This window comes from Hylobates moloch, unplaced genomic scaffold (assembly GCF_009828535.3).
Source record: "Hylobates moloch isolate HMO894 unplaced genomic scaffold, HMol_V3 SCAFFOLD_22, whole genome shotgun sequence".
NCBI lineage: Eukaryota > Metazoa > Chordata > Mammalia > Primates > Hylobatidae > Hylobates > Hylobates moloch.
Genome location: NW_026652297.1, coordinates 14,079,310 through 14,096,830, shown reverse-complemented (window position 1 = coordinate 14,096,830; position 17,521 = coordinate 14,079,310). Strand labels below are relative to the sequence as shown.

The window sequence follows — 17,521 nt, the reverse complement described above, 5'->3', positions numbered from 1 at the left end:
TTGAATGGAAACCAGGGCTCAGAGCATCAAACCCCTCGTGGCCTCTGGAACGTGCGCAGACTTGTTGGTTGCTCTCCCAGGCTCGTAAACATGTTCTCCACTATCTCAAGCAGCACAGCATATTTTATATGCATCAAAGAAAATGCTAAAGTGTCACAGATACGCTTGATGCACTGCTACCTTTCTACCCCTACGTCCTCATGTCCTCACCTGTTTACCCCCACATCCAAATGTCCTCACCACCTGCTTCTTTGTTTGATCACCAATAAATAGTGTGGGCTCCCAGAGCTCAGGGCCTTTGCAGCCTCCATACCAGCGTTGGCCCCCTGGACCCACCTTATGCACTCATTCTTAACTTGTCTTTTCTCATTCCTTTGACTCTGCCAGACTTCGTAGCCCCCACGGCCTGGTGTTGGGTCTGATCACCCCAACACTAATGTGTGACAAGAAAACTTCGAGGTACAAAACTCATTGGTAAAAGTAAGAAAACTGAAAAAAATTCAGAGTACTCTAAAATGTGGCAAGTAAATGAGTTATATCTTAAGCATGAAGACTACAAGAAAAAACTATTAAAAATAACAACTGGGGCCAGGCATGGTGACTCATGCCTGTAATCTCCAAACTTTGGGAGGCCAAGATGGGAGGATCGCTTGAGCTTAGGAGTTTGAGACCGGCCTGGGCAACATGGCAAAACCCTGTCTCTACAAAAACAAAAAACAAAGAAACGAAGAAACCCCAAAACAAAGAACTGCAACAATTGCTGAGATAAACAAAATTTTTAAAATGTAAATTGAAACACAGAAAAGCCAAAACATGGGAGGGGAGCAGTGTTAAAGTGTAAAGTTTATTTATGATACTTTACAATCAAAGTTAAGTCATTATAAGTTTAAAATAACCTGTATTTTTTCTGTTTTTTTTTTTCTGTTTTTTTTTTTTGTTGTTTTGTTTTGTTTTGTTTTGAGAGTGAGTCTTGCTCTGTCACCTAGGTTGGAGTGCAGTGGCACAATCTCAGCTCACTGCAACCTCTGCCTCTTAGGTTCAAGCAATTCTCCTGCCTCAACCTCCCAAGTAGCTGGAATTACAGGCACCTGCCATCACGCCTGGCTGATTTTTATATTTTTAGCAGAGACAGGCTTTCATCATGTTGGCCAGGCTGGTCTTGAACTCCTGACCTCAGGAGATCTGCCCGCCTTGGCCTCCCAAAGTGCTGTGATTACAGGTGTAAGCCACCATGCCCTACATAAAATAACCTGTTTTAACTACAAGATATTTTTTACAAGCCTCAGTGTAATCACAAAGCAATGTCTATAATAGATACACCAGAAATAAACAGCACAGAATCAAAATATATTACTAGATAACTAAAAGGAAGACAGAGAGAGAGAAAAAAAAATCAATGGGATCTACAAAACTATTAGAAAACAAGCAACAAAATGGCAATAGTAAACACATGCCCATCAATAATAATCCTGAAGGTAAATGGATTAAATTATCAAATTGAAAGACATATAAAGTGGCTGAATGGATTAAAAAAAAAATGACCCAACTATATTCTGCCATAAGAAACTCACTTCATCTATAAAAACATATACAGACTGAAAGTGAAGGTATGGAAAAAGATAATCCATGCACTTAGAAACCACAAATGTAACAGAAGTGGCTATATTTGTTATCAAATAAAATAGACTTTAAGTCAAGAATGATTAAAAAAAGACATAAAAGGCCAGGCACGGTGGTGCAAGCCTGTAATCCCAGCACTTTGGGAGGCTGAGATGGGCAGGTCACAAGGCCAAGAGATGGTGACCATCCTGGCCAACATGATGAAACCCTGTCTCTACTAAAAATATAAAAATTAGCCAGGCGTGGTGACAGGCGCCTGTAGTCCCAGCTACTCGGGAGGCTGAGGCAGGAGAACTGCTTGAACCCAGGAGGTGGAGATTGCAGTGAGCCAAGATGGCACCACTGCACCCCAGCCTGGCAACAGAGCGAGACTCTGTCTCAAAAAGTAAAAAAAAAAAAAAAAAAAGAAAAAAGAAAAGAAAACAAAAAAAGACAAAGAATACCATTTTACAATGGTAAAAGGGTCAATAAGAGAATATAACAATTGTAAATATCTCTACACTCAATATTGAACCTCACAAATATTTTAAAAATTAAGACATAAGGAGAGAGAGTAACTGCAATATAATAGGAGTAGTAGGGGACTTCAACGTGCAATTTTCAGCAATGGGAAGATTATTCAGATAGAAAAAGAATCAATGTTTCCAAAGAAACACTGGAGTTAAACTGCATTCTAGATCAAATGGACCTAACGTACATTTACAGAACATCCCATCTAACAGTTGTAGAATACTCATTTTTCTAGTAGCAAATGCAATATTCTCCAGGACAGGCTACAAGGTCACAAAAGAAGTCAATAGATTTTAAAATATTGGATGCATATTGAGTATCTTTTTTAACCATAATGGAATAAAACTAAAAATCAATTACAGAAGGAATGGAAATTGTTCAAGTTAATGTAAATTAGATAACACGCTCCTGAACAACACATGGTTCAAAGAAGAAATTTCAGAATTTCGTGAGAAAAGAAAATAGAAACACAACATACTAAAACCTATAAAGTACAGTACAGCTAAAGCAGTTCTAAAGGAAAGTTTACACCAGTAAGTATCTATATCAAAAAACTAGCAAAACTTCAAACAGACAACAATAATGAGACATCAAGGAACTAGAAGACCCCCACCAAAAAACAAAAAAAAACAAAAAAAAAAACCCAAACCAAAATTAGCCGAAGGAGAGGAATAATAAAGATCAGAGATTAAATGTAATTAAGACTAAATACAAAAGACCAATGAAACCACAATTGGTTTTTAAAAAAATAAACAAAATGGACAAACCTTTAGCTAAACTAAAAAAAAAAAAAAGAAAGAATACCCAAATAAATAAAATCAGAGACAGAAAAAGAGACATTACAACGGTTACAAGAGAAATACAAAGGATCAGTAAAAACTATTATAAACATCTGTATACCAACAAAATGTAAAACCTAAAAGAAATGAATAAATTCTTGGACACATACAACCTATCGCAAATGAACCATAAAGAAATAGAAAAGCTGCCGGGCACGGTGGCTCACGCCTTTAGTCCTAGCACTCTTGGAGGCCAAGGTGGGTGAATCACATGAGGTCAGGAGTTTGAGACCAGCCTGGCCAAGATGGTGAAACCCCATCTCTACTAAAAATACAAAAATTAGCTGGGCATGGTGACAAGGGCCTGTAATCCCAGCTACTCGGGAGGCTGAGGCAGGAGAATCGCTCGAACCCAGGAGGCGGAGGTTGCAGTGAGTCGAGACTGTGCCACTGTACTCCAGCCAGGACAACAACAGCAAAACTCTGTCTCAAAAAAAATAAATAAATAAAAAATAAAAAATAAAATAAAGTAAAATAAAACCTGACGAGATCAATAATGATATTGAAGCAGTAATAAAAATTAATGATACTGAAGCAGTAATAAAAAGTCTCCCAACAACAACAACGGAAAAAGCCCAGTACCTGATGCCTTCACTACAGAATTCTACCTAGCATTTAAAGAAGAACTAACACCAATTCTACTCAAACTATTCCAGAAAACTGAAGATAAGGGAATACCTCCAACCTCATTCTACAAGGTCAGCATCACCCCGATGCCAAAACCAGACAAAGACAAAATAACAATAACAACAAAAACTATTAGACAATATCCCTAGTAAACATGCATGTAAAAATTCTCAACAATAACTAGCAAACCAAATTTAACAGCGTATCAAAAAGATAATGTACCATAATCAAGCAGGATTTATATCAGGGACACAAAGATAGTTTAACCATATGCATTATCAGTAAATGTGATATATCACATCAACAGACTAAAAAACAAAACTCATATGACCCTTTCAACAGAGAAAAAGCATTTCAAAGAAATCAACATCCCTTCATGACAAAAACTCTCAACAAACTAGCAAAGATGAAACACATCTCAAAATAATAAAGTCCATATAAGACAAACCTACAGCTACAATTACATTAAATGCAGAAAAGGTGAAAGCCTTTCCTGTAAGAACTCAAGACCAGGATGCCAATTTTCACCACTTTTATACAACATAGTACTGAAAGTCCTAGTCAGAGCAATTAGGCAAGAGAATGAAATAAAAGACATCCAAATTGGAAAGAAGTCAAATTATCTTTGTTTGTGGATGGCATAATCTTATATTTAGAAAAACGAGACTCCGCCCAGAAAATTGTTAGAACTAATAAATTCTGAAAAGTAGTAGAATACAAAATCAACATAAAAATCAGTAGCATTCTTGTACAGCAAAAGTGAACAATCTGAAAAATAAGTCAAGAGGTCAATTCCATTTCTATTAGCTAGCGAGACTCTGTCTTGAAAAAAAACAAAAAAAAAAAGAGAAAGAAAACACTGGGGATTCTTAAGAATATTAGTCTGGGTAGAGTTTTGGGGCAAGACCTCAACAGCATGGGCAACAAAAGGAAAAACAGACAAATGAGATTATAACAAGCAAAAAAGTTTCTATACAGCAAAGAGATCAATAAAGAGACAACCTGCAGAATGGGTGAAAATATTGGCCAACTATTCATCTAACAAGGGATTAGTAACCAGAATATATAAGGTACTCAAACAACTCCTTAGCAAAAATGAAAACAATCAAATTTACAAATGGGCAAATGATCTGAATAGACATTTCTCAAAGGAAGACATACCAGTGGCCAACTGGTATACAAAAAGAGCTCTCATCATTTATTATAAAGAAAATGCAAATAAGAAATCACAATGAGAAATCATCTTACCTCATTTTCAATAGCTATTATCATAAAGACAAAAAAATAACATGCTGGCCAGGATGCAGACAAAGGTGAATGCTAGTACACTGTTGGTGGGAATGTAAATTAGTACAGCAACTGTGGAAAACAGTATGGAGGTTCCTCAAAAAACTAAAAATATCTACCATATGATCAAGCAACTCCATTGCTAAGTATATATCTACAAGAAAAAAAATCAGCATATCAAAGAGATATCTGCACTGCCATGTTTACTACAGCACTATTCATCGTAGAGAGACATGGAATCAACCTAAGTGTCCATCAACGTTTGAATGGATAAACAAATGTGGTATATATATACAATGGAATACTATTTAGCCATAAAAAGGAAATCCTGTCATTTGCAGTGACACAGATGGAACTAGATGACATTATGTTAAGTGAATTAAGCCAAGCACAGAAGGACAAGTATCTCACGTTCTCACTTTTATGTGGGAGCTAAAAAAAAGATTGATCTCCTGGACGGACAGTAGAATGATCGCTACCAGAGGGTGGAATAAAGAGAGGTTGGTAAATGGGTTCAAAAATACAGTTAGAAGAAATAAGTTTTAGTGTTTGATAGCACAGTAGGGTGACTATAGTTAACAATAATTTATGGAATATTTTAAAATAGTTATTAATAGAAGATTTGGAAAGTTCCCAACACAAAGAAGTAATACATGTTTGAGGTGATGGATATCCTACTTACCTAATTTCACCATCACACATTAGATGCATGCATCAAAATATCACATGTACCCTATAAATATGCATATTTATCAATTTTTAAAAGTATAAAAAATTTAGCCAATATTTCAAACATAGAAAAATATAATACAGATATAAAATAAGTATATTCTAAGACTTTTTCTAACTCGAGTTACCAGTTTATGGCTTCTATTACACAGAGAACCAATCTCATAAGTTTATTTTCTCTCTGAAATTACAGAAGCAACAAATTATTTCTAAAAACACAAAGTTCTTTGACAAGTTAAGTAGAGAATAGAGACTAATTAGAATATAATAATCCTGAAAAAAGAAAGACTACAGTACATTCTTGATATCGGTGACAGACAAAATCCAAAGATAAATATAAAATCAGCATTACTCTACTAGCCAGAGGTGTCAGAGTCACTAGGAAACTCAGTATTATTTTAAGTCATGCCTGAAAACCTTGACTTTCTTCCTCTTCATTTTCCTTGCCAGCATGCCCAGTAAGTAGCTGGTTTCTTTCTTAACAGAGATTTCTTACATACAAACAACTTTTCTCACTTTGAGAGGTACCAGTGAGTAGAGAACAATTTGTTGTTGTAGCACGGAATGCAGATACTGGATAAAGGACCAGGCCTGCTCATTATCAAAGTTAGTCACTGATGCACAGCAGTTGCCTAGTCCATGATTTATATTTGTACTTCAGCATAAGAAGAAGTCAGAATATATGATAAACTTTTAAAATCACCTGTGAATATTATTCAAAGCCAGTAATTTAAATCCATAAACAAAAACTCAAAACACAAAGCAAAAGATACACACATATAACCAAGAATATGTTTATATTTTAAATATGAATTAATCAGCTGGGTGCAGTGGCTCATGCCTGTAATCCCAACACTATGGGAGGCTGACGTGGGAGGATCACTTGAGGCCAGGAGTTCAAGACCAGCCTGGGCAAGATAGCAAGACTCCATCTCTCTCTAAAAAATATATATATATATACTTACATATATATGTATATATACATATATACACATACACTTACATGTACATGTGTGCATACACATATACTTACATGTACATGTGTGTATACACATATACTTACATGTACATATACACATATACACATATACTTACATGTATGTACATATACACATATACTTACATATATGTACATATACACATATATGTACATATACACATATACTTACATATATGTACATATACACATATACTTACATGTATGTACATATACACATATACTTACATATATATGTACATATACAAATATACACATATACTTACATATATATGTACGTATACACATATACACATATACTTACATATATATGTATATGTATATACACACATATACTTACATATATATGTATATACACACATATACTTACATATATATGTATATACACACATATACTTACATATATATGTATATACACACATATGCTTACATATATATGTATATACACACATATGCTTACATATATATGTATATACACACATATGCTTACATATATATGTATATACACACATATACTTACATATATATGTATATATACATACATACTTACATATGTATATATACATATATACTTATATATATTCTTAAATGATTTAAAGAATTAATCTACTAATCAATTATAGAACATATAGAGTAAATTACACTAAAAAATGTGCGTCCTAAGTGTTTACATGCATACACTCTCATTAGTTTTATGCTTTACAAAAAAATAAGGTTAAAAAAATTAAACTGCAACTATATATATAAAACTTTCAGAATTACTATGAATTACTGATTAAAATAGTCCTGATCATGGCCAAGTGTGGTGGCTCACGCCTGTAATCCCAGCACTTTGGGAGGCTGAGGCGGGTGGATTACCTGAGGTCGGGAATTCGACACCGGCCTGACCAACATGGAGAAATCCTGTCTCTAATAACATTACAAAATTAGCTGGGCAGGGTGGCGCATGCCTGTAATCCCAGCTACTTGGGAGGCTGAGACAGGACAATTGCTTGAACCTGGGAGGCAGACGTTGTGGTGAGTTGAGATTGCACCACTGTACTCAAGTCTGGGCAACAAGAGCGAAACTCCATCTCAAAAAAATAAATAAATAAATAAAATAATCATCATAATGGAGAGAATGAAAAAAATTAAAACTTGGAAGGCATTTTAAAGGTGATACTGCTTCACATTTAGATTACGAATGTTGAGAAAGTAAGATCAGACCTCAGAATTTTAAAGAAAAAGCTACTGTGATGAATTATCAATTACATTAGCTTTTATAAATTTCATGCACTCCTCCAATCTCCATTCACATCTAGCTGAGAATCACCCTCTCAGATTTCAAAAAAAGGAGTATGTCACAAGGTACAGAATCCTCAAGGGTGTGATTCATAATGTATACATAGGCTGTGAGGCTGTTACAGCCCCCAGAGTATGAGATGGACATTTTCAGCACTGCGTTCAGTCACTATTACTCTCTTCTACAAACTCTAAAACAACAAGAAAACAACACAGAAAAGTAGAACCTGTTTTCAAAGATAATTCGCTCACTTTTTGTGAAGGAACTCTCCAGCTGCCACAGCAACAGGGCGATGTGCTGAGTACACCAAGTGGTAAACATTTTCACAGTCTTCATTGGAAAGAGCTTCTTCACTTCCACTGAAAAATACAGAAAGTAACATCTGATCTAAAGCGAATGTTTATTTTCCATTCTACTTTTATTTAAACTTGCTAAAGTTCATTATAAAGTTCAAGGATTAATAATTGTTGTCTCATCTTTTATCTTACTTTGAAAGTAATGTTACCCCCTTAAGTACAAAAGACAACAATATAAAATTCAGAAAATAGAGACTCAACGAGAATAAAATAAAATGCCCACAATTCTTCTACAGCTTTTTTTTTTTTTTTTTTTTTTGAGACAGAGTCTTGCTCTGTCACCTAGGCTGGAGTGCCACACCATGATCTTGGCTCACTGCAACCTCTGCCTCCAGGGTTCAAGTGATTCTCCTGCCTCAGCCTCCTGAGTAGCTGAGATTATAGGTGCCCAACACCATGCTCAGCTAATTTTTTGTATTTTTAGTAGAAACCGGGTTTCGTCATGTTAGGCAGACTGTTCTCTAACTCCTGACCTCAGGTAATCCACCTGCTTCATCCTCCCAAAATGCTGGGTTATAGGCATGAGCCACTGTGCCTGGCCTTCTTCTAGTCTGTGGGACACAGCAAGACTGTCTCAAAAAAAAAAAAAAAAAAAAGGAAAAGGAAGAGACAAAACTGAAATTGTTTGCAGGTTATATAATAATCTACATACTAAAACCAACAAAATCAACAAAGTATTAGAATGCATTCTAGAACCGAGAATAAGAGTTCAAATAGTGTCCACAGATTAGACCAACACAAAAATTAAAGGTTCTCTTCCTCAGCAATAACCAAGCAGAAAATACTAAATACTATTTAACAAAAATAGCATACGGCATTTCAGAATTAACCTACTAACTAATGCATAATCTCTATGAAAAAATTAAACCCTATAAGAGCTAATGATATTTTAAAAAAGGAATCCAGCTGAGCATGGCGGTACATGCCGGCCATCCCAGCTACTTGTGAGGCTAAGAAAAGAGAGGGAAAACTAATAAACAGAAAGGACATCCACATCAAAACCCCATCTGTACATCACCATCATCAAAGAACAAAGGTAGATAAACCACAAAGATGGGGAAAAAACAGAGCAGAAAAGCTGAAAATTTAAAAATCAGAGCACCTCTCCCCGTCCAAAGAAACGCAGCTCCTCGCCAGCAACAGAACAAAGCTGGACGGAGAATGACTTTTCACGAGTTGAGAGAAGAAGGCTTCTGACGACCAAACTTCTCTGAGCTAAAGGAGGAAGTTCGAGCCCATAGCAAAGAAACTAAAAACCTTGAAAAAAGATTAGACGAATGGCTAACTAGAATAACCAGTATAGAGAAGTCCTTAAATGACCTGATGGAGCTGAAAACCATGGCACGAGAACTACATGACGAATGCACAAGGTTCAGTAGCTGATTCAATCAACTGGAAGAAAGGGTATCAGTGATTACAGATCAAATGAATGAAACGAAGCGAGAAGGGAAGTTTAGAGACAAAAGAGTAAAAAGACACAAACAAAGCCTCCAAGAAATATGGGACTATATGAAAAGACCAAATCTACATCTGATTGGTGTACCTGAAAGTGACAGGGAGAACGGAACTAAGTTGGAAAACACTCTGCAGGATATTATCCAGGAGAACTTCCCCAACCTAGCAAGGCAGGCCAACATTCAAATTCAGGAAATACAGAGAACGCCACAAAGATACTCCTTGAGAAGAGCAACTCCAAGACACATAATTGTCAGATTCACCAAAGTTGAAATGAAGGAAAAATGTTAAGGGCAGACAGAGAGAAAGTTCGGGTTACCCACAAAGGGAAGCCCATCAGACTAACAGCGGATCTCTCGGCAGAAACTACAAGCCAGAAGAGAGTGGGAGCCAACATTCAACATTCTTAAAGAAAAGAATTTTCAACCCAGAATTTCATATCCAGCCAAACTAAGCTTCATGAGTGAAGGAGAAATAAAATCCTTTAGAGACAAACAAATGCTGAGAGATTTTGTCACCAACAAGCCTGCCCTACAAGAGCTCCTGAAAGAAGCACTAAACATGGAAAGGAACAACTGGTACCAGCCACTGCAAAAACATGCCAAATTGTAAAGACCATGGATGCTAGGAAGAAACTGCATCAACTACCAAGCAAAATAACCAGCTAACATCATAATGCAATGACAGGATCAAATTCACACATAACAATATTAACCTTAAATGTAAATGGGCTAAATGCTCCAGTTAAAAGACAGACTGGCAAATTGGATAAAGAGTCAAGACCCACTAGTGTGCTGTATTCAGGAGACCCATCTCACGTGCAGAGACACACACAGGCTCAAAATAAAGGGATGGAGGAAGATCTACCAAGCAAATGGAAAACAAAAGCAGGCAGGGGTTGCAATCCTGGTCTCTGATAAAACAAACTTTAAACCCACAAAGATCGAAAGAGACAAAGACAGCCATTACATAATGGTAAAGGGATCAAGTCAACAAGAAGAGCTAACTATCCTAAATATATATGCACCCAATACAGGAGCACCCAGATTCATAAAGCAAGTCCTTAGAGACCTAGAAAGAGACTTAGACTCCCACAGAATAATAATGGGAGACTTTTAACACCCCACTGTCAACATTAGACAGATCAATGAGACAAAGTTAAAAAGGATATCCAGGAATTGAACTGAGCTCTGCACCAAGTGGAATTGATAGACATCTACAGAACTCTCCGCCCCAAATCAACAGAATATACATTATTCTCAGAACCACATCACACTTATTCCAAAATTGACCACATAGTTGGAAGTAAAGCACTCCTCAGCAAATGTAAAAGAACAGAAATTATAACAAACTGTCTCTCAGACCACAGTGCAATCAAACTAGAACTCAGGATTAAGAAACTCACTCAAAACCGCTCAACTACATGGAAACTAAACAATCTGCTCCTGAATGACTACTGGGTACATAACAAAATGAAGGCAGAAATAAAGATGTTCTTTGAAACCAATGAGAACAAAGGCACAACACACCAGAATCTCTGGGACACATTTAAAGCAGTGTGTAGAGGGAAATTTATAGCACTAAATGCCCACAAGAGAAAGCAGGAAAGATCTAAAATTGACACCCTAACATCACAATTGAAAGAACTAGAGAAGCAAGAGCAAACACATTCAAAAGCCAGCAGAAGGCAAGAAATAACTAAGATCAGAGCAGAACTGAAGGAGATAGAGACACAAAAAACCCTTCAAAAAATCAATGAATCCAGGAGCTGGTTTTTTGAAAGGATCAACAAAATTGGTGTACCGCTAGCAAGGCTAATAAAGAAGAAAAGAGAGAAGACTCAAATAGATGCAATAAAAAATGATAAAGGGGTATCACCACCGATCCCACAGAAATACAAACTACCATCAGAGAAAACTATAAACACCTCTACGCAAATGAACTAGAACATCTAGAAGAAATGGATAAATTCCTGGACACATACACCCTCCCAAGACTAAACCAGGAAGAAGTTGAATCCCTGAATAGACCAATAACAGGCTCTGAAATTGAGGCAATAATTAATAGCTTACCAACCAAAAAAGGTCCAGGACCAGATGGATTCACAGCCGAATTCTACCAGAGGTACAAGGAGGAGCTGGCACCATTCCTTCAGAAACTATTACAATCAATAGAAAAAGAGGAAATCCTCCCTAACTCATTTTATGAGGCCAGCATCATCCTGATACCAAAGCCTGGCAGAGACATAACAAAGAGAGAATTTTAGACCAATATCCTTGATGAACATTGATGCGAAAATCCTCAATAAAATACCCGCAAACCGAATCTGGCGCACATCAAAAAGCTTGACCACCATGATCAAGTGGGCTTCATCCCTGGGATGCAAGGCTGATTCAACATACGCAAATCAATAAACATAGTCCAGCATATAAACAGAACCAAAGACAAAAACCACATGATTATCTCAATAGATGCAGAAAAGGCCTTTGACAAAATTCAACAACCTTCATGCTAAAAACTCTCAATAAATTAGGTATTGATGGGACGTATCTCAAAATAATAACAGTTATTTATGAGAAACCTACAGCCAATATCATACTGAATGGGCAAAAACTGGAAGCATTCCCTTTGAAAACTGGCACAAGACAGGGATGCCCTCTCTCACCACTCCTATTCAACATAGTGTTAGAAGTTCTGGCCAGGACAATCAGGCAGGAGAAAAAAATAAAGGGTATTCAATTAGGAAAAGAGGAAGTCAAATTGTCCCTGTTTGCAGATGCCATGATTGTATATTTAGAAAACCCCATCGTCTCAGCCCAAAATCTCCTTAAGCTGATAAGCAACTTCAGCAAAGTCTCAGGATACATAATCAATGTGCAAAAATCACAAGCATTCTTATACACCAATCACAGACAAACAGAGAGCCAAATCATGAGTGAACTCCCATTCACAATTGCTTCCAAGAGAATAAAATACCTAGGAATCCAACTTACAAGGGATGTGAAGGACCTCTTCAAGGAGAACTACAAACCACTGCTCAAAGAAATAAAAGAAGACACAAACAAATGGAAGAACATTCCATGCTCATGGACAGGAAGAATCAATATTGTGAAAATGGCCATACTGCCCAAGGTAATTAATAGATTGAATGCCATCCCCATCAAGCTACCAATGACTTTCTTCACAGAATTGGAAAAAACTACATTAAAGTTCATATGGAACCAAAAAAGAGCCCGCATTGCAAAGACAATCCTAAGCCAAAAGAACAAAGCTGGAGGCATCATGCTACCTGACTTCAAACTATACTACAAGGCTACAGTAACCAGAACAGCATGGCACTGGTACCAAAACAGAGATATAGATCAATGGAACAGAACAGAGCCCTCAGAAGCAATATCACACATCTACAACTATCTGATCTTTGACAAACCTGACAAAGACAAGAAATGGGGAAAGGATTCCCTATTTAATGAATGGTGCTGGGAAAACCGGCTAGCCACATGTAGAAAGCTGAAACTGGATCCCTTCCTTACACCTTATACAAAAATTAATTCAAGATGGATTAAAGACTTACATGTTAGACCTAAAACCATAAAAACCCTAGAAGAAAACCTAGGCAATACCATTCAGGACATAGGCATGGGCAAGGACTTCATGTCTAAAACACCAAAAGCAATGGCAACAAAAGCGAAAACTGACAAATGGGATCCAATTAACCTAAAGAGCTTCTGCACAGCCAAAGAAACTACCATCAGAGTGAACAGACAGCCTACAGAATGGAAGAAAATTTTCACAATCTACTCATCTGACAAAAGGCTAATATCCAGAATCTACAAAGAACTCAAACAAATTTACAAGAGAAAAACAACCCCATGAAAAAGTGGGCAAAGGATATGAACAGACACTTCTCAAAAGAAGACATTTATGCAGCCAACAGACACGTGAAATAATGCTCATCATCCCCAGCCATCAGAAAAATGCAAATCAAAACCACAGTGAGACACCATCTCACACCAGTTAGAATGGCGATCATTAAAAAGTTAGGAAACAATAGGTGCTGGAGAGGATGCGGAGAAATAGGAACACTTTTACACTGTTGGTAGGACTGTAAACTAGTTCAACCATTGTGGAAGACAGTGTGGCGATTCCTCAGGGATCTAGAACTAGAAATACCATTTGACCCAGCCATCCTATTACTGGGTATATACTCAAAGGATTATAAATCATGCTGCTATAAAGACACATGCACACGTATGTTTATTGTGGCACTATTCACAATAGCAAAGACTTAGAACCAACCCAAATGTCCATCAATGATAGACTGGATTAAGAAAATGTGGCACATATACACCATGGAATACTATGCAGCCCTAAAAAAGGATGAGTTCACGTCCTTTGTAGGGACATGGATGAAGCTGGAAACCATCATTCTCAGCAAACTATCACAAGGACAAAAAACGAAACACCTCATGTTCTCACTCATAGGTGGGAATTGAACAATGAGAACACTTGGACACAGGAAGGGGACCATCACATACCGGGGCCTGCCCCGGGGGGGGGGGAGGGGGGAGGGATAGCATTAGGAGATATACCTAATGTAAATGATGAGTTAGTGGGTGCAGCACACCAACATGAAACATGTATACATATGTAACAAACCTGCACGTTGTGCACATGTACCCCAGAACTTAATTTAAAAAAAAAAAAAAAAGAAGATCACCTCAGTTCAGGAGTTAGCAGTTTTAATGTACCGTGATCACATCTGTTAATACACTCCAGCATGAGAAATATAGTAAGAATCCTTCTCTTTTAAAAAGATGAGAATTCCAGCATTTTCATGCATAAGTGATATAACATAGCAAAGTACTTTAAACTCTCCTAAATTCATCATAGAAGTCAATGGAGTTCTAATATTCAAAATCCCAGGCAAAGTTTTTGAGGCACTTGACAAGTATATTTTTAAAATTCATATCAAACAAAAATCAGACACAAGAACGTAACTAGATTTTGAAAAAGACAAAGAGGAGAAAACGACCCTATATTTAGAACATATATTATAAAGCCACAATAATAAAGAGCATGGTGTTAGAGCCAAAATGTAAAAGGATTTCAAACAACAGTACATCCCTGCACAGATACTTAGTTTGTGATAGATGTACCATCACAAAGTAGGGAGAGGAGGATTTGTTACGTATGACTTTGCTAGGATATATTCTCTCACATAGATTCTTTCTAGTTTTTAGTCAAACCTGTAGAAATACAGCTATAACATTATTATTTTGAAATCTCTATCATTAGTGAGACAATTTAATTGCTTTATTTTTTTCTTCTACTTCTATATCATTAAAAAGAAGCCTATTTGGGAAACTGTCCCTTTGAGGGTTCTTTCTTTTGCGGTCTTCTTTCTCTCTGAGTTATTTATTTATTTATTTTTGACACAGGGTCCTGCTGGAATGCAGTGGCTCCATTACGACTCACTGCAGCTTTGACCTTCTGGGCTCAAGCGACCCTCCCACCTTAGCCTCCTAAGTAGCTAGGACAACAGGCATGTGCCACCATGCCACTTAATTTTTTTAATCATTTGTAGAGACAGGGTCTCCCCTATGTTGCCCAGGCTGGTCTTGAACCCCTGAGCTCAAGTGATCTTCCCACCTTGGCCTCCCAAAATGCTGGGATTATAGGCAGGAGCCAACATACTGGGCCTGCTTCGTTTTAAATAGAAAGGTAAGTTACATCATTGATATTTTCTCAAGGGTGCATAAAATAATTATGTGGAAGAAGCCAACAATAGTTAAAAAACAGAAAACACTTTTAAAATCTAACCTTAAAATGTAAAAGTTGAACCTAAAATGATAAACATATACATAAGGACTATATATAGATAGGACATTAAAAATCCTTGGAAAAAGGTATTAAAATATCAATAAAGTTAAAATAGTAATGGATATTACTTACTGAAGTATCAGAGTAACCAATCGAATAGCTTCCACAGCAACATCATATTCTTTATCAAGTGTCATTGATACAATGCGATCCTGAAAAAAAAAAAAAAGTTGTAAAACAAACCAACTATGAACAGAAAATAAGCTGGGACAGACCTAATATAATGTATTCTGGGATATATATGCAATACTAATGATAGGTTAAATAAAAAGCTTTACTCTTGAAACTGCAGTATCGTAGTCCTACTCACACAAAGGGGATGTTAGTATAAATGTTTGTAATTTAAAATCTTTCTCAACAATTGCTGTTCCCTAAACCTTGTGTCAGGTAAGCCTTAACATACAAAATTACTATCTTTATAAAAAGCTGTAAAGAAAATTTTAAGCAGGTGAGCCTTCTTCCAAAGGTAATAAGTAAGAACTCATGGTAAGATCTTTTGTAAAGGAGAGATTCACTTATCTATTTCATATGGGTTTATTTAAAGAACATGTAGTAAAAGCAGAGGTCCCCAACCCTAGTCTGTAGCCTGTTAGGAACTGGGCCACACAGCAAGGGGTTAGTGGTGTGTGAGCAAGTGAGCCAGTGAAGTTTCATCTGTATTTACAGCTGTTCTCCATCACTCCCACTACTGCCTGAGCTCCATGTGTTGTCAAATCAGCAGTGGCATTAGATTCTCAATAGGAACAATAGGAACACAAACCCTACTGTGAAATGCACATGCAAGGGATCTACACTGTGTGCTCCTTATGAGAATCTAATGCCTGATGATCTGTTACTGTCTTCCATCACCCCTAGATGGGACCATCTAGTTGCAGGAAAACAAGTTCAAGACTGCAATGATTCTACATTATGATGAGTTGTATAATTGTTTCATTATGTATTACAATGTAATAACAACAGAAATAAAGTGCCCAATAAATGTAATGCACTTGAATCATCCCGAAACCATCCCCTCAACCCCCACCTTGGTCCACAGAAAAACTGTCTTCCATGAAACTGGCCCCTGGTGCCAAAAAGGTTGGAGACTGCTATAATAAAGAATATGAACTAAACACTTGTATGATAATGTCATTTGCTAAACTAACTGTAACTAGCATTTGTAAAGAGAAAAATTAAACAAGCTTATCATGCTTGATGCTTACCTTGAATCGGTTAGTGAATAGTTCCAATTTGGGGAATAATTCTCTATTGGTATACAGACTCTGTAGAGCTTTCAAACACTTCAGCCTGACTTCCCCTTGCTTCAGAAATACAAATAAAAGCACAACAGAAGGAGTCAATTCCGTACTACAGTTTTCAAGTCTATATGAAGACTAAAATTTAGCTTAAACATTTGACTTACTGCATATTGTAATTCAACACAGGATGAGACTGAACAATTGTATAGTGTGTGTTGCCCTTGTATGTAAAAAAAAAAAAAAATTCACTGAAAACACCTTAGTTACTTGAGAGTAAGTTACGCCTATTTCAAATATTTATCAACTCTGATTCAACATGTGGTATAACCCACATCATCCAGAGGCACATAGAGAGAATTTTAAACTTATAATTAGGGAAAAGTATGTTTATTTGCCCTTTATGCAATTATTGAATAATTCTGTGGAAAAACCTGATTTTTATACTAAAGGGTCATCATTTATTCATGCAACAAATATTTACTGGATTCAATTCATATTCCAGGGACAGCAGTTAGGAAAACAGAAATAGCACAATGTTTAAAACAGAGGCAAAATGATAAATGAAGAGTCCTAGGAGTGCTATTTATTAGCGGAATGTCTTTAATAAAGTCATCAACTTGGAGTACAGGATGTTGATGATCAAAATGCATTCAGGATCACCTAGAAATCTAGATAAGTCTCTCAAAAGATTTAAAGGG

At 36.6% G+C, this 17,521-nt stretch overlaps 1 protein-coding gene across 5 annotated transcripts in view; it reads right to left on the bottom strand.

Annotated features, from left to right (window-relative positions):
- The window catches only part of STAG1 (STAG1 cohesin complex component), a 415,512-nt gene that overhangs the window by 128,516 nt on the left and 269,475 nt on the right, over nt 1–17,521 (bottom strand). For all 5 annotated transcript variants that reach the window (XM_032143857.2, XM_032143858.2, XM_058433515.1 and 2 more), the window contains 3 exons: nt 16,788–16,886; nt 15,658–15,737; nt 8,143–8,250 (listed from right to left, as the gene is read on the bottom strand). In XM_032143857.2, coding sequence (XP_031999748.1) covers nt 8,143–8,250; nt 15,658–15,737; nt 16,788–16,886 — 287 coding nt within the window. The remainder of the gene's footprint in view (nt 1–8,142; nt 8,251–15,657; nt 15,738–16,787; nt 16,887–17,521) is intronic.